At 43.3% G+C, this 23,047-nt stretch overlaps 1 protein-coding gene across 26 annotated transcripts in view; it reads left to right on the plus strand.

Annotated features, from left to right (window-relative positions):
- The window catches only part of SOX5 (SRY-box transcription factor 5), a 591,653-nt gene that overhangs the window by 509,660 nt on the left and 58,946 nt on the right, over positions 1-23,047 (plus strand). For all 26 annotated transcript variants that reach the window (XM_026796865.2, XM_074540122.1, XM_074540120.1 and 23 more), the window contains one exon: positions 3,319-3,404. In XM_026796865.2, coding sequence (XP_026652666.1) covers positions 3,319-3,404 — 86 coding nt within the window. The remainder of the gene's footprint in view (positions 1-3,318; positions 3,405-23,047) is intronic.

Below are 23,047 nucleotides of genomic sequence, written 5' to 3' on the forward strand. Positions count from 1 at the left end.
GTGAGGATCACAGGAGAGTTCATAGAAGGAGTGGTTTGGGAGTGAATGTGCTTCATGGAAAATCCTCTTGTAAGCAAGATCTTGGAAGATTATTTTGGGCAAGGATGAAGGTGTGATTTGGAATTGAAAGAAGTTGCAGTGCATAAATTATCAGGAAGGAGGTTCTGGGTATGTTTGTGGAAGATGGACCAGAAGAAGGATAGAGAGAGAAATAAAGTATTGGCACAGAACTGAGGACGCAGCCTCGTGCTCTGGCACTGCCCACAGAGGGCACCAATAAGATTCCTCTGTATTTTAATATTTCACATGAATTTTCCCCCCTCAGCTCCCCCAGGCTGGCATTTCCCCTTCCCTTCTGCAGCTGCTGCATCCCCAGTGCACAAATCCTGGGTTCTCTTTATGCAGCCAGACTTGAAGAGTTCTGCTCTTCAAAGTGATGTCACCAGCTAGCTGGGAAATAATTATGTATTAGGCAATAATGCACCAGCTAATGAAATGGTTTTTACCTTGTTGTCACCATAAAAATCGCAGCCTTTGATCTGCTCCGTGTTTTACCATATGGCCTACTAAAGGAAAACAACAATAAAACTTCTCTCTGCTGCTTTGTTTGTGCAAAAAGTTCACACATAACAAGAGAGGTAGTTTGGAACATGAAATGACTGCACAAAATGTTTCTTTTGGTGGCTGAAAGCTGCTCCTGCCTGCATGCATTTGATTAATAATGAATTTTGGAAATGGGAATGCAATATGGTTGTTTGAGGTTTTATTGGTGTTTTCAGAGTGACAGACTTGTGAGTGGCTTGGGAAATGCCCATTTCTGAGAACTGCCTGTCTTGTCTCACATTCCTGAAATGCTCCTAGAGCTTGGGAAGAAATGCAGCTACTTCTTACATCTAAAAATAAGATGTAATGTAATAGTTAAGACATGCATTTCCCAGGTTTCAGAATTAGCTAAAACTGTTTAGTCAGTAAGTTCACTCTGATATGGGAATAAATTTAAGGATGCAATGAAAGATGCAGCATGTTCTAGAGCAACAGCAGAAAATGTGTATTTATCAGACAAGAGCTGAGCTCTTTGCTGGTGTTTTGGGGGCTGGCAGGTGCTCCTGCACTGTGTCAGTGTCCGAGTGCTTCATGGATGGAGTTCCAGAACCTTCCCTGGGTCTGGAGCTCTCTGTGGGTTTTAGTCCTGGCTCTTCCACTGGGCTGTTGGTGGGAATAGTGGGATTTAGGAATTGGCATGATGGACTGAGGCTGTGTGTGGAGAGAAATGTGGGAGAGTGCATGGAAGCTGATTTTTTAATATCTGTGTTTTAATACAAATCATCCAGAACTAGAAATTTAATGGACTGTAAGAATCCGCATCCTGCTGTGAAAATTTCCCTCATTCCTTCTTTTTGTCAGTTGAAAAACTAAAAATTTTATTTTCTTTCATGGCAGTTATTTGATCAGAACGTCTTCTTTAGGAGGGAGTTTTGGAATGATGCTGAGCTCATTCTGGGGCGCTGGGGAAGCAGCTGGACACCTTTGTCCCTGATTCTCTGGCCACTGTTCCCTTTTCTCTGTGCCTGCCCGTGTCTGAGGTCCCTGCTCAGGTCACAAGGCAGCTCTCCAGAAAATGCCAGCTCAGAAAGGGTTTTGATTCAGTCCTCAGGAAATCAGCTGCCCACTGACAAATAAATAAATGGAATTGTTTTGGCGGAGACCCTTGGTAATGGGGATGCCTGTGGACATTTTGGGTTGCATTGCTTGGCTGGCCAGCCCTGAATGGCTTCAGTCAACAAAGCATTACTTAAGGTGTTCTTAAATATAAACAGGCACATTTATTTAAGTTAAATATCTGTTAGGATGCTTTGCCAGCCCAGTTGCTGCTGGTCCTCCATTACTGGAAGTTGTGGTGTTTAATTCTTAATAGGAGGAGATCAAAATCCTTGAGTGACAAAGTCTAACTGAAGAAAGTTACATTTTAGAAAGGGAAAATAAACATTAGCCACTTACCTGAATGTGTGTACAACCAACACAGCTTATTTCTAACATTAAAAAAAAATTACATAGATTTATTTCCCTTTGTTTCCTGCAACTAAGGCTTGATAACATTTGAAACTTTAGTTCAATAATAATTATTAATGATTTCACGGAACAGCCTGCATTACGTCCTTAATTGTCTTTTTGTATTTTTTTGCCCAGTTCTTTCAAAACAGCACAATAAAAGGGGGAAAATTTTAATCTACCTTTTTAATGATACGTTCAGCAACATTTAGGTAGATTTTCCTGATATAGTGTTCTGCTTTTTCCGTAGTCTTCCGTAGTGTGTTTTTGTGCTACAGAAATCAGAACATAGGGACATACAGAAATGCTCTAGGAAGCCTTGTTTGGGTGGAAAGCATTAAAACACTTTATAACTTGAATAACCAATATAATGTGTGTAACATTTCTTATTATTTTTGCTAGTTTTCTTCATAGTTTTGTGGATGGGGCAGTATGAAGTTTATTTTAACATATCAGAAGTGTTAGAGTTGACCAGAAGTGAGCTCTCCATATCATTAAAACGAGCTGGGCTCCATCTCAATTTTTTGCCATTTCAGGTAATTTTCCTTTATAAATGCCTGCAATTTTTCTTAAAGCCTTTACTGGCTCCCTTTATCTCATTAAGCACAATGCAGTTCTTACTAAAAGTTGAAGTAGTTTTCCTTCAGGATCAAAATGGAATCTCAAGCCATGAAGTGGAGTTGGTGCAGGGATTTCAAAGGCTGGTATCTGGTTTCCTTAGCTTCACGTGCTTTTTCCTGTTGCGGGGTCAAACCCTGCCACTGAAGTGAGATTTTTTTTCTCCCCTGAAAGAAAACAGTGTTCAGTTGAGTGCCATTTCTGCTCTGCGTGAGGCTCAGTTTGCTAACAGTGAGCGGAGTTTAGTTAACTTCATATTTTGGACAAGCTTGTAAATTTGTTCCCTTCTAATGCTGTGATCTTATCAAGGTTGTACTGTTTTCCTTTTCTTCTCCTCCACCCCCATCTTCTTTCTTTCCTTTTTTTGAAGTGCAGCCTTCTGATCAATGTGCACTTTTTTTTTCCATTTCCCTAAATACATCATGAAAAAGGATGAGGTTTCCGCCTTAATTGCTTGTGCCTTTTATTCACATTCCTCTCCCAGCCAGAATTGTGAAAAGAGTGTTAGTAAAAGGCTGCACAATAGAGCTTTTCATTAGGCCTCAACAAGGCACACAAAGGAAGGCTTTTGGAAGGAGTGAATGCAGGACTTTAATTTGCAGGTGGAGAGCAGATAAAAGGTGCTGACGCCTCTATTATTCTCTTACTTAGGTGACCCCTACCCCGTTCAGCTGATCCCAACTACCATGGCAGCTGCTGCCGCAGCAACGCCGGGCCTAGGCCCTCTCCAACTGCAGGTAAGTCCCGGCTCAATGCAGGGGAGGCAGAGGTTAAGTAAATATGAAAACCAGTTTTCCTTTCCTGTGCAACGCAGCGCAATTAACAGGGGTCTGCGGGCTGTTCTCTGCGCACGGAATTTGCATCTTGAGCAGAGGAGTCATCAAGTGATAACACGTTGTCCTCTCACCTTGCTGCAAGTTTTTGGTGCTTTTTTGTGTCCCTGTTGCCAAGTTAACTGCCTTTAGGTTTGTACTTTGAGTTTCCTCATAGCAGGACGTTTGCTTTTCTTGCTGGCGTGGTTTAACCCCAGACAACAGCTCAGAGCTACCCAGCCACTCTCTGGCTTCCCAAAAGTGGGAATTGGAAATACAAGGTAAAACCTGGGGGCTGAGATAAAAACAGTTCCACAACTGGTATCAAGTAAAATGCAATGCTAGTAATAGCAATGATTTTAATGGAAAAGAGAGAAGAATAAAACCCAGGAAAACAATTGCTCTCCACCTGCTGACCAGTGCCCAGCCTGTCCCCATCAGTGGTTGACCCCAATTCATTAACTGAACATGACATTCTCTGCTGTGGAATATTCCTTTGGTCAGCTGTCCCAGCCTTGCTGCCTCCCAGTGCTCTTGTGCAGCTTCTCACAACCTGAGAAATCCTTGGTTTAGGGTAAGGACTACTGAGCAGCAGCCCAAACATGAATGTGTTACCAAACATTATTCTCATCCTGAATCCAAAGCACGGCACTGTACCATCTAGAGAAGAAAGGCAGTGCTGTCCCAGCTGAAACCAGGGCAGCTTTCCATTAGATCGTCCTCCTGCAGGCTGTAAAACACCAAAATGCTGGAATGGATTGTCAGGCAGAAGAGCTCTGTCCTGACAAGCACTTTTAAACTGCTTAGAAGTCGTTAACATGATTATGTCCTTTCAGGCCCTAAGCTCTTCAGAGCAATAACTGGCCCCCCCTACTGTGTTTTATGGTGCCCAGAGCATTTTAGGCACTGCTGTAGTGCAGATAATTAGTGATTATTCTAATTTACCATGGACAATGAGAGAACAGGTGGAAACATACTGAAGGGTTGGAGTTGTTTTCAGCTACAATAAAGAGTTGACCTGGTAGCCAGATGTATCTGATTGAGACTGTCAGTATTCTGAATTTTGGAGGCATTAGGCTGTCCATGGGTCTTAATGCTAGCAAGTCTGGATATTCCTGGTCAGCCACACAGCCCTTGGTTTGTGGTGTCCAGTGCCACAGCGGGAGTTTTGCTGCCTGTTGTGTGTGCTGGGCTGGTAGGAGGAAGCCAAGTAATATTTGGGACTGAGAGGAAGTCAAGATCCAAATCATCTCTGATTCTGCAGAGTCTGTGTTGCCACTCTGTTCTAGAACCAGAGAAGCCCCAAGCTGTGACCTGCAGTGCATGTCCCTCTCTCTGAGCTTGGAGCAGCAGAGCTCTGTACCTGCAGGACCAGGCTCAGCCTGGGCTCTGTGCGATGCATCCTCCAGCCCAGGCTGGCCCACAGCCCTGTGTGTGCAGCACACATCACATATTCCACTTGTTTGGCCAGCCTGCTGGAGCGTGGGACACTGCTCTGGGGAAGAATTTTTTTTCATTATTTTTTTGCTTTATTTTGTTTTATTTTACCGCAGCCAGCGGAAGTGAGCTGAGTTTCACAGAAATAGCTGCCAGTGTGTAAGCTGACACATTCCATGCACCACGGAGGTTAATACATTCGTTCCCATTGTGCCTTTGTATGAAAAGCAACATTGTCTGTGTGGTAGTTTCTGATTCTCCAAGTTACAAATGCCGTGGGCGGCTCAGGAATCATGGGAGCCACAGAAGTCATCCCTCTGAAATGAGTTTTAAGGCGTTGCAGTATTGATAAAGTGCTTTTAATAGCCAAACACACATGAGCAGACATATGGAAGCAAGAGGGAGGGAAAAAGGAAAAGCAAACATGGAGCCAGCTAGCAGTGCAGGAACAACACTGACTCTAATTCTTATATTTTCAGTCATTCAGTCCTAAAATAATGCCTCAGTGCTCCAGTGAGATGGTAGGATGGTTTACTTTCATTTCAGGAGCAGCTCTGGGCTGTATCTGTGCGTGCTGTGGGCTGAAGAACCCTGGTTAAAAGGGCTCTATCACAATAACAGTTCTCTTGTTAAAAGGTGGGCTTTGTGCAAAAGTGACTGCAGGCATGAGGATCCTAGGATGAGTTTAGGTTATGGAAAAGTTGAGAGCCTCAAAGGCCTCTTGTTCCTGTGCAGAGGACATTAAATGAAAATATTGACCAAATTCACCTATGTTGTTTTGCTACATGTCTGGAGTTAGAGGGAGAGTTTGGCAGCCAGTCAGTGGGAGAGGCTCAGATTCCTGACTTTGCAGACTCTCTTGGATTTTTCAGATCTGATCTCTAGGGGCATGTATATGCTAGAAATAAACTGAAGCTGATTTTTCCTCACATCTTACCAGTGATTTTTAGCTACCACTGCAGTCTATCTGATAGAAATTGGGCATGCCTCTTAACTTGTGGTGCCATTTGAGAGAGTCAGGCTGGATTTGCGTCTGGAAAGGTTTTATCATAGAGGATTCCAAACAGATGCCCACCTATGCTGACATGAATGGAGCTCAGCTTAGCTGCTAGACTAGAAAGACTGTGCCTTCCAAACTCTGTTCAAATCCAGTTTAGCTCAGTGGTGACTTTGTTGATTCATAAAGAAAGATTCATGTTTGGATGGTTTTGGTCCAAACCCACCTTTAAATGGCTTTGCAGTCTCTTTCAAGGAGGAACTCTTCTTACTTCAGACATTCCCCTGCTTATCTTAAAATTCTGGTGTTCCCTGCACAGCCTGTGTCATCTGGCCATCAGGCAGTAAAAGGTCAGGAAAGTGGCATGTTCCCTCTTTCCTTCTCTCTCTGTCCTCCCTATCACTCATCTTTCAGGCTCTGTGTACTTGAGGCAGGGGAGATCAAAGGACCTGACACAATGCTCAGCTTGTTGCTCCCAGCAAAATCCCATACACAGCGTTATCTCAGTGAGGACAAAGCCAAGGAATGTCTCTTGTTTGTTTATGGAACAATAAACACGTCTTTGTTATTTCACTAGAGAATTTTAAGTCGGGTCATGGCTTCAGTAGTGTGCTGTGAGATCAACAGGAAGTGCTTTTTTTATCCCTGCTTGTCAAAATCCAGTTTTTGTTTTTTGCAAATGAAATGCACGCTGTATTTATAGAAGAAGAGCTAGCACCTGGTTGTTCCTGTGGCAGAGGAGCTCTCTGTCAGTGAAGATGCAGCCCCTCATTCTGAGGTCCCCCGTTGGCTTGCAGGGATGGATTTGGAATCCAAGGCTCCCGTTCCTCTCCCCACCTCTGAGTCCCCCTACAGATTAATGATAGTACAGAACACCCTGCATTGCCTCCTTAATTGTCTTTTGGATTTTTTTGCCCAGTTCATTCAAAAAAGCACAATAACCACAATATTTGCCATGTGGGATTGCCTTGATTCCCAGGATCCACAGAGAGAGCAGTGCCTCAGTGAGGATGGAAGATGACCCTTGCATTGTCAGAGGCTGTAAAGGAAGCAGAGGGGTGAGGCTGGAAATGCTGGAATTGCCTTGATGCAAGCTTGAACCTGTTCTCTGATAAAGCTCTGTCTGTCAGCCCTCTGTATTCACTCATTCCCACTTTCAATGACAAAAATGCCATTTGAGGGGAAAAAGGTGGTTTCAGCTTTCCACTGTTACTGAGCATTACTGAGGTAAAATCCCTCTGGATAAGCAGGTATCTTACATCAACTTTCCCCCTCATAACCATCATCAGGTCTTGTTCTTCAGGAGTGGTGCAGGATGGCAGCTGTGGTTCAAATGAGAGAAAACTGAACATAAATTGTGGCTGTGTTTTACTGAACAGGGCTAATGACTCAGCAGCATTGCTGCTTGCCTTGTGTGATGTTTTCCTGTGTGCTTCAGCAGGCAAGGGAATTCAGTTCCTCCATCCTGAAGATCAGCATTCAAAGCTGTAAATGTAGATTTGGGGTAACGAGTTTTGCACAAACTAAACTACAGGGTTTGTTCTGCAGTCATCGTGGACATAACTAATAAAACATCTGAAATAGATGTTACTGTAAGTCGGAGCAAATTCTTTATAAAGATGTTTTTATAATTTTATAATATCTTTATAATTTTATAGAGATGTTTTAATAATTTTATATTATTTTATAATTCTTTATAAACATAGATGTGGGCTAACAAGTTTTGCACAAACTAAACTGCAGGGCTTGTTGTGGTGCCAGTCATCGTGGGCATAGCTAATAAAACATCTGAAATAGACGTTTCCGTAAGTCTGAGCAAATTCGTTATAAAGTTGCATCTGAAAGTTTCTTTTCTGATAAAAAGTTTTTGGTGAGTAGTTTCTGAGCATTAGGGAAGAGGGGAACTAATCACACAGCGTGAAAGCTGAGAGGAATCTGCACCATTGGGAGTGGGAATGGTTCAGATTTCCCAGATTGCTTGTTTGATAACCAGATAGTGACAACAACTGATTAATTGGCAGTGACACAAATGCTCTATATACCCATAACTCCATTGAGAGATAATGCTGGATGAATAATGACAGCTGCCTGTGCAGTCTTACTGTATGGACATTTTGTGTCCTGTCAAAACACCAGAGCAGTCTGATGTCATACAGACTTCCTGCAAACATCTGCTCTTGGGAAAAAAACACCCCAAAAAGTTGGGAGTGCCAGCACTCAAACTTTCTTCCCTCTTCATCTCAGCGTGAGGCAGGGCTTGAGAATTGTTTGTGCTTGTGCTCAGCATCGTGTCCAAATCTGTCACGAGGAGCTGCCATCAGTGTCTGAGTGTGACACCCGTCCTTAGGAGGGTCCTGGATTCTCTATCTGTGTAAAGATGAGGAGCACGTTTAGACCTTAAACAGTCTGACCAAGTTTTTTAGTCTCTATTTCCTATATGAAGTACTTGGGTCAATTAATCTTTTCTTACTACCGACCTGTTCTCTTAGTTGTGTGGTAAGATGATACCAGGGACTGGATTTAAATGGAATTTTAGAAACTGGACCCCAGTTTTGGGAATATTTGGGCCCCAAGCAGGCACTGATGTTAGAGATCAGATTTTGGCAAAAATCTGTTTGGAGTTTGAGGGCTGTGCAGGATTGTTCACCGTGCTGTTATTTAGGTGTCCGCTCAGTACCAATTTCCCTTTGGAAAGCCTTGCTCGTAGGTATCCCAAGGATCCACAGTCACTGGGAAGCACTGAGCACTCTGACAAGTGTGCAGCTGCTGAAAAGGAGGCACAGTGCTCCAGTGGTCACACAAGTGTTCCATAAAACATCTGCTACTCTGGAACAAAAGTAAAATTAAAGCCTTCTCAGTCAGAAACCTGTTTTTCTCTTACATATCAGCTTCCTTTTGGCTTCTTCACCATTGCAGGGATGAGCTACAGATCTCCACTCACCAGTTCAGGCTGTTTCTCTGGAGTTTCTCCTTGAGTTTCATTTGAAATGTTGCTGAGGACAGAACTTCCCCTTGCTTTTAAAGAGATATTGCCATATTGCCATGCATTAATTGTCAAAACTGGGGGTTTTTTGCATATTTCTTTCTGATTTCTTGCTATAATCCCTATTTATAACCAGATTAGGCAGTTGACCTTCCAGTTTTCCAGCACCTCAAATCTGTGAAAGAAGACTCTGAAGAAGCTGTACAGACACTGGAGTGGTGCATCTGAATATTGAAAACTTCATTCTCCCTTTGTTTTGGGGAGCCAGGCTGCCAAAGCTGCAGAGACATCTGAATTATTTCTGGTGAGGGAAAGTCTAGCACCCCATTATTGTCCCCAGTGAATGCAGCCAAGAGAGGGCAATGCTTCATCCATTATTCATTCACTCTGCACTGGGGACTCTTTGGGATATTGCTGTAGCCAGTTCTTTGCTTACAGGGGAGTAAAATGGTTTTTAGCAGTGCAGGATTATTTCTTCTATTTACTGGGCATTGTCTTCCTTTAAATACCATCTAAGCTAATATTTAAAAATATTTATTTCTATTCAACAGCAAGAGTATCCTGTCCCTGTTTGGTTTTTACTTTACCTGTCCTCATTAATTGGACTCTGACTTCATTTGTAGGGATTGAATCATTAGTGCACAGTTTAATTACAACATTATAATACTCATGCAATCCACTTAAGTATTATAAAAAAAAAAAAAAGTAGAATTAGTTTTTCACTGTGAGCACACACATCTGGGGAAAAAAAAAAAAGCAAGTGCAGGAAAAGTGAGATTTTTCATTAGCATTGCCAGGAGATGGCAGTTGTCCATCTGCCATTAGCTCAGTGCATGGCTCTGCTGTTTGCTGTGGCCATCACAAACAACAATAATAAGAGGAGTAATAAAACAACAGTTTTTGTTGGATACTCTTTAAAATAGATTTTTTTTAATTGTTGCATTATGCAGTTTATTCTATTATATTATATATATTCTACTATATATAGAATATACATAATAACTATTATAATATATATATATTCTATATAGATAGTTATATATATTATATAGATAATTATATGTATGTAATATTCTATATTATATATATAGAATAACATGTCGAATATAATATATTCTGTATATTATTCCATATTCCCTGCTTCTGTCCACCACTTCTTTCTGGCTGTAAGTGAATTGTTGGGCACTGGCTGTTTGCCACCTGTACTGCCCATGGCAGCCAAGGTGGGTATTTCAAAAGGGTCAGTGGAGACCAGGGTCCTTCAGCTAGAAAAATGTGGGGCCCAAAACTCTGCAAGTAAAAGAAGCTACAGCCATCTAGTCATGTGTTGTTGTGAGGTAAGTTGTCTTCTAAAAATTCTATCTTTCCAAGGTTTCTTGGTTATGATTTTAAGATGTTTATTAAACTCTTAAGGTAAGGTGTGGGATGAGGGGCCATGGATTGCCAAGAGCACCTGTGAAAAATCCCAACATTTTTAAATGGAAACAGTTCTTCTCAGTTAACTCCAGAGCAAGCCTTGCAACTCCAGCCACTCCTGTCTTTCTGGATACCTGCTGGGCACCTGAGGTTGTGGTAGGTTGTGTAGAAGCCTGAGCCACAGAGCACAGCTCAAATAAATCTTGTTCATGGTGGGTGGGTGTGCTTTGGAGCTGGCATTCAAATAGCCCATCTTGCCTTTGATAGAATCTTACACAATGGTATGGGTAAACCCAATATATTCTATTAAAATAGATTTGGATGAAAAGCCTGATCACATCATTTTATCAGAATCCAGTCAATGTAGGTAAGACTCTGATTACAGAAGACTGCATGGAAATGCTTTGTGTTTTACTGAGCACTGTGGGTATCTGAGAACACACCACAGTGGGCATTTGCAGGCAGTAAATACACATGGTAAAACAATACCTTGGCTTTGTCAAATTAGAGCTGCCTCCTCTCTCCAGGGGAAGGAATTAGCAGGGGCAGCGCATTCATTTTATCCGGACTAACAGTCCTTTCTGCAGAACTTTCAGACCCCATCCATATCTATGAAAAATGAAAAAGGACTGAGAAATGACCAGCCTGAGTGCCTTGCTGGCAGGGCTCTGTGTGCACGGGTGAGTTGTGCTCCAGGCCAGGCTGAGCCCCCTGTCCCCCTCCCCGCAGCCCTGGGCCTGCAGGGCAGACACACACAAGCACACATGTGATTAATACAGCACAGCTGCACCAGTGGCTCATTTGCATGTGCATTAATAGAGGCAAAAACAACAATTCAATTACACCCAGAGCCATTCTGCATACTAAGGACGTATGCAAATGGGCTGCAAGGAGTGCAGCCAGCCTTCCTCCTGCTCTCCTGAGCTCACATGGGCTCAGCACTGCTCAGCACAGAGAAAACCTGTGAGGGGATGCTCAGGCAGCTCCTGCTCCGCCTGCCCCACTCCTGGAAGGCATTTGGCCAATGGAAATAACATCTTTTCTGTGTTATTTCCTATTTACCAGCCTTCAGCTCCATGCTCCTGTCCCTTTACTATGACTCCAAGCACGAGGACAGCAAAGCCTTGTGTTCCACATGCACACATTTATCCTGTTTCCTTTCACCTCATCACTTGTGTTGTTTCCATTTTGCTTTGTTCTTCTCTGCCACAAGATCTTTCTTCTCCTGAATTATCCCAAAATAACCATTTCTGTGCCTTTTTCTTGTAGTGACCGTGTACATCTGATCACAATATAATTCAGTGATTTTCTGCTAGGGGACCATTAATCCTTTTAACAGGTGTCTCAGAGAAGTTGATCTGTGTTAGGTGGGCTGTTCTATCACGATGCATTGGTCTTTGTCTCTGCTAAGAAAGCTGTGGAGTTCTCTAGTGGCAAAGGTGAAAACCCCCAGGTGCTCAGTGGCCCATCCTGCAGCTGATAACTGGTACAGAACCTGATTCTGGTGACAGGAGCAGATGTTCTCTGAGCCTTGCAGGATTTTTTGGGCAGGAGTTCAGAGCAGCTTTCAGAAGTGCTCTAATGTCATACAGACTTCTTGCAAGTCCAACTTCCAGTTGGAAGTACTGCGGCACTGGAGCTTATGCTATAGGAACACTTAGGCTGTAAGTTAAGGATTTTTAGCTGTAAGTTGTTCCCTAACTTGGTGTTGTAACTAAGAACCATCTCTGTCCTCAGTGTGCTTTTCATACAGGCCCTTCACACACTGCAAGGTGCTGCAGAATGTTAGGCCATGATCCATAGGCAGTATCCCAGTTTTTGGGGAGGTGAGACATTGAACACTGACCTGCCTGGACTAGTTAAACAGAGCTCTGTTTCATCTGGAGAAGAGATAACAAAAACCTTTGGAAAGCTGACATTGGGATGCCCAGCTGCCCTGGGTGGCAGGCTCAGTGTCCCTGAGTGAGTGGCCATTTGTGTGAGACATCTCCATCCATGGTGTGAGCAGGGAAATAAAATGGGTCATGCAGGGAGGAGTGTGTGTGCCTGTCTGGCGAGGGTGCTTGGAGGTCAGGCCAGCCTTCACTGCTTCTCTCCTGCAGAAATGTTACACTTGCTCCTTCTTGGGGTTAGCCTGACAGACGGGAGCAGATCACTCCTTGATTATTTATGAGGCATTAATTTTAGATGAATATTGCTGGAGTAACTGACATCATAAGTAGTTTTAGCAGCCAGCAGAAGAGCCTGCTTGCAGATTGGAATATGACAGGCTTCACTTAGGCAGTGTCCTGAGACAAAGTCTGAGTGTTTGAGGGAAGAACAAGGAGTGGAGGCGGCTGTGTCAGCCAGGACTTGGTTTTATGTCTGTGCCACAGAACCCCAACTCAGATCAGTGGAACTGTGGTGTCAAAGCTGAGTTCAGCCAGACAAAACCAGGGTCAGAACAGCAGCAGTGGCAGCCCCTGCCTGCCAGTGTCAGGAAAGACCTTCTGAGAGTTCTTACACTGCCCCAGAGTAACTTCTGTTGTTAAAGAGGCAAATAACAACCCTTGTACACACCTTGAGGTGCTTCCCTTCCTGTACTGGCCACAGTGCAGGTCTGTGAGGTGTTTGTGTTTCCCATTGTTTCTTGGCTTACATTCATTGAGAATTAATGCTCCTGGGAAAGGTCTCTATGAAGAATCTGGTAACAGAACCAAAAAAACTTCCTTTTTTCCCCCCCTTACTTTGTGTCCTTTGCACATTCCAGACACTGGGTTTTGAAAGAGTTGGCTGGTGCTGCTGGTTTTCCTATTATGTTGTTTGCTCTTTTCAGAGGGATGTTGCTGAAAAGAAGATTATATAATCATGCAAATCAGATTGTATAATCCTGAGCAAACTGTCCAGAGGGGGGAGAGGAGGGGACTCACACACACTGAGTACAGCTTGGCTGGCTGGGGGAGCTCTCTCTGAAATCACAGACTGGGCCCTTCTGGGGCTGTGGGAGCTGCAGCCAGCCTGGGAAGTGTTTGTGGATATTTCTGGAGTTCACTGTCTCCGTGCTGAGCTCTGCCAGCAGTGTGTATTTACACAGGAAAAGTGCAACTCAGTGATGTGCTCACCCTGCGGTGCCTGTGGGACAGGGGGAACCTGACAAATCTGCACTAACAGATAGTGCCTACTGATACAGACCTGCTGCTGTGGATCCCCAGTCAAATTACTGCAGTTGTTCATACTAAAGCACAGCTCAGGAAATGCTCTCTGGGACTGTTGCTCTGTGTTGTGCCCACATCAGATGGCATGGTTTGCTGTTAGCTGCAGATTGCTGTAATATCTGAATGTGGAAGGATTTTGATTTATGTCTCATTTCTCACTGCAGTCCATCTCATGGCCATTTTTGTTGCCCAAAGTTCAGGTCACTTTCAGGAGCCAAGGCAGAAGTGAACAAACAGAACAGTAAATGTGTGCACAAGGGGTACATCCCTGGCCTGGGACACAAACTGCATATGGCAAGAACTGTGCAAGCCTTTGGAAGTTTCTGAACTCTTCCCCTTTCTTTTAGTAAGTCTGATTGCTTGCCAGGCTTGACTGCTAGCAGCCAGGGTATTAAATCACCCTTTTATGAATGGGGGCTGATATTAGGCACAGTTTGTAACTATGAAATACCTAATTGCTGTAGACCAAAGTGTTGGACAAAAAACCACTGAGGTCAGGAGCCTTGCTCTGTTTTCCTTTCCAAAGCCATCAGTGGAACTTTTCTCAACGGAAGTTACCAGGTATCTGGAGATGCAGCTTCCACAGTGTCAAACTGAATTATTCTGCTGTGCCAGGATAGCCCAGCCTTGTGCCTGAAGTTAAGTCAAAGTGCAGTTTTCCCCAATACGTAGGCTCAATTTCCCCAAATTCCTTCTCTCCTTTCAGAGGTTCTGTAGTGAATTGTGTCCCCTGGGCTCCCTGCAGCAGCTCCCTGGGGATTTAGGCATTCCAGGTTTGTTTTCACTAAAAGGCATTGTTCCCCAGCAAGTGTGGAGAGAAATGACTACTGAAAACTGAGGAAATGTTCCATTTTTTTAGAAAAGCTGATTTGTCACTTCCCTCATTGACTATGAGCTGAATAGACATCCAACCCTTAAAATACTTTCTCCCCCCTTTTCCTTTTTATTGCCTGGAATCTTAAGAGCTTTATCATTTGCAGTCATAAAATGAAAATATACACCAAACCCTCAAAGGGCAAGTATGAAATTAAATTATATTTGGGCAGCTGTAACCTTTTAAAACGATCAGATTCCAGTTAATGTATTTCTTCCTGTTCTGAATGCTGCCATGGTGTTTGATGGTGGGAAGCAGTCCAAAGGGCATTGGGAGATAATAAATTCACTGGAAATTTCACCCTGAGGCGAGCCTCCATCCACCAAGGCTTCCATTTAGCAGGACTGACCTAAAAATCTTGTCACATCCAAAGGTCACCTAGGTTGGGCTTGGTGTGTCCCATCCATCTCTCGTGGTGCAGAGAGTGACAGCAGAGCTCAGTCACAGCATCAGGGTGTGCAGGACAGGCAGGGCAGAGGGAAGGAAGGAAGGACACTTCTGATGGCAATTTTGGGCCAGTTTTGGGAGCAGAGCCCATCTTGGGGGTTCCCTGCTCACTCAGGGCAAGGGGGGACAGCTGACCATGGGCTCTGGGGCAGGGAAATGCCATGGGATCCTGCTGGAGCACCCTGTGCTGGCCCTGAGCATCTCCTGCTTGCTGCCAGCCTGGTCGGGCAAAACGGCTCACAGCTCATGCAGTGCCTTACTTCAGGAGAGGCAGAATCTAAAAAGGTGGCAGTGATGACAATGAGGTACCATCTGTAAGAACAGTGGCTCTAAGGGAACAGTTTGACACTAATTATAATTATAAATATAATTTTATAATTATTTAAACATAAATATATATTATAATATAATATTTATTATAATGTAATATTATAAGCATTATAATATATAATATTATAATATATATTATACTGTAATATATATCTTAGTTATACATATTATATTCTATAATATAGAATATATAATGTAGAATATATTACTTACAATGTATTATATAGAATATATTATATACAATATGTAATATATAATCCATAATATATAATCCATAAAACATAATATATTATAACATACAATATAAATAAAATATAGTATTATAATAATTATTATATGTAGTGAATCTATATTATAGTATTTATATAATTAGATTGTACATTTATAATTATTTATTATTGCATATTATTTATAATTATATATTATTTATTGTTATTATAATTACTTCAGTTAATTTGGTAAGATATTTCCAGTAATAATAATTTGGTAAGATACTTCCAATAATAGTAATTTGGTAAGGTATTTCCAATCTCACGAGGAAAATCTGTGCTGTGCATCCTCTAGGATGTTGCTTATCCTAAGCTCATTAGAATCAGTATAATCCCCTCACACAATAAATGAAGGCAAAAGGCCCTTCAGGATGACTGTTGTCTTTCAGTCAAAGTTCCTCCTTCTGCAGGTGAAAGCTCCCTGTGCTTGCAGTATATGAAATATTGAGCTCAGGGCCTGGAGCTGCAGAGCAGAAGTGTGTTTGAAGGACAGAGATCTAACTCACCATAATTGGTCTGCCTTAATTGGGGATGAGCCCTGCAGCATCTGTCCTTCGTGTGCAGGGGGTGTGAATCTCCTTCTCCAAATTCCCTGGAGGAGGATCAGACAGACAGACAGACTGCCAGTCACTGCTGGGCTGAGCAGCCAGGGCTCCCTGTCCCACAGCCTGGCTGGGTGGCAATAGGAACTGTTCAGGGTCCTTCTGCAGAGTGGGACACCCCCCCTGAAAGAAACTGCTGTGTGTGCTGCAAGCACCAGGCTGATTCTCTGGGGCACATTAGGGTGAAGATGAAAATGAAAAATGAGTTATTCAATAAATCTCTGTCACCTTGGCCATGCAAAAAAGCCCATCCAATGAAATACACCAGTTCCCAAATTCGCAGGATATTCACCAAGTTAGGTTTGTAACTCCTCCTGGAAATGTGCTGACGTCTCTCCATGAATTTCAGTAAACCAGACCCTTCTGAGGAGGATTGTAAGTTGTGTGTTCCCATGCTTGTTATTTTCAGAAGTGTTTCACACATTCTTACAAACATACTATATTTGAGGCAAACACAGTAAAGAAGGGCAGGATTGGCCAGCTGTCAGTGTTTGTCTTCATTTTCCTTGGGTTCACACTCCACTTTATGTTAACATATATGTTCTCCACACAAAGCCAGAGGAATTTGCAGGCAACTCTGGGGGAGTTGTGTGCCCTTCCCCACATGTTGTGTCTTGAAAATGCAGCTCTGTGCCTTACCCATTGGAGGCTTTGGGGGAGACAAAGCCTCTCTCCATCCGACTTGTACAACAAGAAAAAAGGAAATGTGTGTTTTTTGTGAGATACAGAGAGGACAGACACAGTTCAGTTTAAATTCAGCTGCTGACACAAAATGTTTAACAATTACATAGATGTGCTGAGCGCAGATTAGCTACTTTTCCCCTTTTTTTTTAAATTCAGGATGGTGGGATGAGAATAACCTTTAGCCGTGGATGCCTAACATGTATAAATCATCTGGCATAACACTGTGAGTTCCATTCCAGTTTTTATACAGCGAGATGAGGGTGATGAGCTCAGACTGTTCCCACTTCATGTCCCTTTTGTGCTGTGTCTCAGGTTCCTTCTTCATTGTCCTGGTAATTCCAGTTAGTAACTAGTAGTGGTGGACCATAAGGTCAGAATATTTCTGCCTGTGCAGTTCTGGAGCAGCTGGAATTTGGGAAATCCACAGAGCAGGGGTCAGTGTGGACTCCCAGCTCCCTGTGTCAGTGGAGTTTTCCAACTTTGGGAAGTGTGGATATCTGAGGGCATTGCTTCCCTGTGCTTTCATAGCCATGATCTTTCCATTGCATGCCTGGTGACTCTGGGCAGTGGTCAGTGACGCTGATGTTAATGTTGACAGAAATATGGATGGGGAGGGTGAGTATTGCATTGCATGGCTGTGATACTGGCAAGTGCTTTTTACTGCTGCAGCCCTGGTTTTCCTCTGGTGAATGTGATCACTGAGCAGAGGCCTGTGCTGTGCCACGGTGTGAGCTGGAGATGTCCTGCAGTTGCTGATTTTGGCACAAACAAGGACTGTCCCTGCGTAATGGAGGGCTGCAGCGTTCTGCCTCATTCCAGCCTCCCACGCTGGGGCCCTGGGCAGTGCTGCTGTTTGTCACAGAAAGTTCCATGGCAGGAATGCTCCAGATGTCAGCCGTGGCAGGCACAGACCTTCCCTCTTCTTGTTCTGGATCCCCTGTCCCTGGTCTTTATAGAGGAAAGGACTGTGGGGAGGGCATTGCTGCTCTGTGCAGGGAGGCAGGAGATTCCCTGCTTGCCATTCCGGTTTGGGGTGGAGATAAAGTCACCAGTGGCTGGTTGAGGAAACCGTGAGTGCTGCTCACGCTGAGGAGCACCAAGAGGGTCACTCAAACTGTGGAATGGAGATAAATTTACCAGTGGATTGCTGAGGAAGCAATGCCACCCTGAGCAGCCCAAAGAGGGTCACTCAAACAGGCTGCACATCAGCTGAGCGGGCAGATGTTAGAACATCTGCCATGGGCTGCTGTGAGCATGGGCTGGGGCAGAGCAGCCATCAGGGGTGTTTTCTGACCCAGTCACTGGAAATATCCATGTTTTGAGGAGTCTCTGAGCTGAGGAAATGAGAACATGAGCATTCCATCTCTGTTAGACCGGTGGGCAGAATGCTGGGGGTAGCAAAGGAGCAGAAGCATGAGTTCCTCTCTAATACTCCATAATTATAATAGGAGTAAGTGTAGGTATTGTCTGTGCTTTGCCAGTCACTCTTAGCCTTGGAATGTGTATTTCACCTGAAAAAAAAAAAATTGAGTTCCAGACGGAATTAAACACAGAACTGTTAAAATAGCTTCTATTTGAGCAGTGCCCCTAATTCACACCCACTCAGACACCTCCTCACTCATTAACCCCATCCTCAGACCCAAGAAATTCAAGTGAAATGAGAAATTTGGGAATGAGGTAATAAACAAAGATTTCTGGAGGATGTTATTGCTTCATGATAGCATTTATTTCTTGTTGGTGTGACTGCAGTAAAATCTTCTTGGTGTTGCCATTGCAAACTCTTTGGTGCTCCCACCCCTTCTGCTTTGTAGGCAGCTACTCAGCCAGAAGCAATTTAAAATGTGCTTTTACATCAATTTTGACTCATTTTTTTTTGGATTGAAAAGAGTTTCATGTTTTGATACTTCATTATAAAACATGAAAATTGCTGGTTTTTTTTCCTCCTAATCCAAATTTCCAGATGAACAATTTAAAGATATGGATTAGCTCTTTTTATAACCTAGCTGTATGATTAACAATTGAAAAATGTCTCCTAAGATGATTTCAGTACTTTACATGGTTTTGTACAAGCAGATCCATCTTTCTGTTATGAATTTCCATACTGGAAATTGGTGTGGAGGGCACTTTTCAAAAAGCACTGTTTTCACTCAGGACTCTATTTCCTTTTTCTTGTCTTTTTTTTCCAGTTTACTCAGTGCCTCAAAAAAAGGTTGTGGAAAACAAATTTAATAAATAATCAGGGGTGGATCTAATGGTTTATAGAGCTTGTTGCTAGTTAATCAGTGGTAATGTAGTTACTGTGGAATTCTTTGGGAGGTAAATAGCAGTTTGTGGCCTTGTGAGGGACATCAGGACATCCTTTTTGCCTCAATAACCTGAATTCAGAGGGGGTATTTGTGCATTCACTCTTGTCTAGTCCAGAGGGCAAATGCTGAAGAGGCAGAGCAGAGAGTGGGCCCTTTCTTTAGGGTGATCTGTGGGCACAGAATGGCCCCGTGGCAGGGAGGGATGGTGAGGAGGACTCCATGCATATCAGAAGGCTAATTAATTACTTCATTATACTATATTATTCTATATATATATAAAATATATATATTATATATATATGTATATATATATACACTATAGGCAATCTGTATACGGTATATTATACTATATTATTCTATATGTATGCTATATATATACACTATATATATACTATAGACTATATATATATATACTACATATTAGACTGTATTATTCTATATGTATATTCTATATCACATTACATCTAAACTGAATCTGCCAAGCCCTCAACACACTGCCCAGAATCTCATGACTGTCAGCCCACAGTCCCAACACACACACACCCACACCTGGCCCTGACAGGCCAAGGAAACAAAACCCCATCACTTTATGTAAATAATCTCCATATCGCATTCTAGTTTGGCACAAACACAGGCATAGCAAATGGGATAAGAATTGTGTTTTCTTTCTCTGATGTTCAGAGAACGTGAAACCCAGAAGTATTCTTGGGAAGAACTGTGACTAGCTATAGTAGAGGCGGCCTGTGAGTCCCAGTAAAATATCTGTATTGTATTTGAATATCTGTATATAGGCCTTGCCCTAATAAGCCCCCAGTTGTTCTTGATGGGCTGCAGCTGTGGCTAGTGAAGATAACTGGGATAAAAGGGGTGGGTTGGCCAGGCAGGGAGAGCCTGGAAGGAGCCCTGACTAAGAAGGAACAACACATGGAAGAAGGAGTCTATGCTGTGAAGATCTGCAGCCATAAGAAAACACCAAGAGAAGGTATGGGACTCCAGAAATATAATAACGAGACCTTGCTTTTCTCTATGAGGTGAAGCGTGGTGGCAGTAACCCGGATGGGGCAGTGGGAGAAGCGGCAGTGCAGAAATGTGGAGAAGGCTGGATTTCCCCTGGCTGGACTGATGGTAGGGACAGGACCTGCCCTTGCAGTGGGAACAGGAGGCTCCAGCCATTCCTGGCTGTTGGTAGCACCAGAGCAGAGTTCCAGAGTTCATCTCATGCCTCCTCTTGTGCTTGCACAGCATGAGAGGGACGTGAAAATTAAAGATAAAATTCCCTTTGACTTTCAATCATGTTGTTGTGCCTGCAGCTCCTTAAAGCTCCAGTACAGGCTGTGCCAAAGAGGAGCATTGGGGTGGGATCCAGCTTTCTGTGCATGGGTGGCAGCCTGGCCTTGCAGTGTGACTGGACCTTGCTGGCTGCAGTTCCTGGTGGTGGGAGTCAGGAACTGAGCCCTCAGGGACCTCACATGTTTGCAGAGACCACTTGGAGGGAACAAATTCTCCAAGAATTAAAGACTCAACTTCCGAACGTGTCCTAATGGAGTATGGAAAGTGTCACTTTTCCCATTACATCAGTATGAGCATGGAAATAGTGAGATGAACCAAAAAACATCTTCTTATGTTATTTCCTGAGAGGTTTGCCAAAGCTTCACAGAGGTTCCAGGCTCTCTGGAGTTTTATGGGCTCCATTGGAGGGGGAGTTGTACAGAGCACACCCATTTTATCATTAAAATCAACAAATCGAACAGCTATTGCTACTGTTACTTCATTCTGTTAAAGAGGGACTTTCCTATAGTGAAGCAAACTCCATAATAATTACATTAATTGGGGGCTTTCTGCTCTCTCAGCAGTTCTGTGTTCAGATCATGGCACTCCCATACTCTAACATCCCCTGGGTGTAGCCTGTCCCCTCCCAGGCTCAAGCACCCCAATTAACTAACACACATTTGGGGTTCTAAGCATCCAGCCTGTCCCCTCCCAAGCACCCCAATTAACTAACACACATTTGGGGTTCTAAGCATCCAGGTTCCCCAGCTTCCAGCAGTGGGGCTCATTTGAAGTTAGGCACTCCATGAGTTCCAGGTTGATGGGATTCCCTGTTGAGAGCACCAGAATTCTGACCAAAGCCAAACTCAGCTGCTTTCTGCTTTGAAACACAGATTTGCCCTGACACAGTGAGGCTCAAAATATTCTGGTTCAAAATTGGGAATAATCCCGGTCCCAATCTCTTTGCCAGTGATTGGAATTGCAGTTTCCCACAGGTCCAACAGGTTTGATGGACTTTTTCTGCAAGCCTTGTCTTTACCAGTGCCCAGAACAAAAGAACTCTGTTCAGAAGAGGGGATTCCATGTGGGTAAGGCCAGAGGAAAGGTGGGTGTGAGCTGGAGCTTTCCCTAGTCCTTGTGCAATATTCTGCTTTTATGGAGAGGGATCACAGGTGCTGCTGGGGAGCTGCTGCCCTGGACTCCTCACCTTCACAGCAGGACCTCACAGGATCAGGTGGGACTCGTTGGCCTTCTTGGGGGCTTGGGGAAGGAGATTTTAAAGCAATGAACATGGAAAAAATATTACATGAGAGGTAAATTTAGTTTAACGTATTCGAAAATTTTCTCTGCCACAGAAGCTCATAACTGGAAAGGTTACACTGGAGGAGTGACATTCTTCTCCCCAATATAATAACCTTGTTCTACTTTGTCTACCTCCAGAAGTAAAATTAAAGGAAATAAAATAAAATAACTTAGACAGCTGGATAAAGATGCTGTGTCACATTCTATTAGTATTTCTTGCTAAGGAAAATGGGAAACAGAAAAAAAAATCTCTTCAGAACGATTCTAGAAATCAGTTTGGTTTGGTTTAGCTCTCAGAGCAAGTCGATTTTCTTCTTCAGCTTGGATGGTCTGTCCATCCCTGGCCTCTGCCTTTCAATGTTCTTCTCCTCTGTGTGGTTCCTCCTTCCTGGGCCCTTCCCAGGCAGAACTGGAGGCATCCCAAGCACGATGGAGCAGCTCAGACACAGTGCTGAGCTCCCTTCAGGGCTCAGACATCACACTCCTCCTCTCTGGAGGAGAACAGCCCTGTTGGTGATGGGCTGGGCACGTGTCACTCCCTGCCTCCTGGCTTTGGCCACACTGCACAGCTCAGGTCAAAGAGCAAATTAAATTTCTGAGTGAGCTGAGCAGATGTCGCTGAACTCCTGGATGTGTCAGAGAAGTGAGGAACAACGTTAATTTGTCCCTCCAAGGACATTGGGTACAGCTGTAGGATGCCTCAGGTTCAAAAATGCTCTTAGTGTTGGAATGGAAACAGACAGGAAAGAAAATGTTCCTCATTTGACTGTTGGATATCACAGTTAATACATAAAGACACAGATATAGGGGGGCAAAAGGTATCCAATGTTAGTTTTTACATCTGTTTATTTCCCCCCCCCCAACAAACTAATTTGGCATTGTTGCTTCTGGTAGGTTATTATCATCTCTTTACTTCATTTACTTTCAATGTACATCATCTTTACTATCATCTCATCTTATTTTGAAGAGGGACTTCAGTATTTTAGGGCTCACTTCTTACCACAGCTTTTCAAGAAGAGGTTTCCAGAGCAGGCTGAGTGCAGAATCCCTGTGTCACTGCCTCATGCCTGAAGAAGAGGGACAAGTCAGCAAGGAATCTCAGAATATCATCAATATACAACAACCTGATGCCATATCAGCATTCAAGTCAGCAAATCCGTGTTCTCAAAATAAGAAATGCAGTTGACCTTAATCTTTCCACTACAAGCTCTGCACTTAACTTCAGGAGACACGGAGTATTCAGATTTGGAGTAATTAATTCAGTATCAGTCCTAAAGCAGGCACAGATTTTCCCCGACTTAATTCCCTGGTGAATACAACAACTTAAAATGCAAACAGAAAATCTATAAATAAAAACTGGAGAAAGAGTTGCTTAAGGAAATGTGTGTAAAATAGTGAAATGCCTTAATTATAGCTCGGCAATCTGAAATATATAGAACCTTATTTACAGTAATTCTG

This window comes from Zonotrichia albicollis, chromosome 4, assembly GCF_047830755.1.
Source record: "Zonotrichia albicollis isolate bZonAlb1 chromosome 4, bZonAlb1.hap1, whole genome shotgun sequence".
NCBI lineage: Eukaryota > Metazoa > Chordata > Aves > Passeriformes > Passerellidae > Zonotrichia > Zonotrichia albicollis.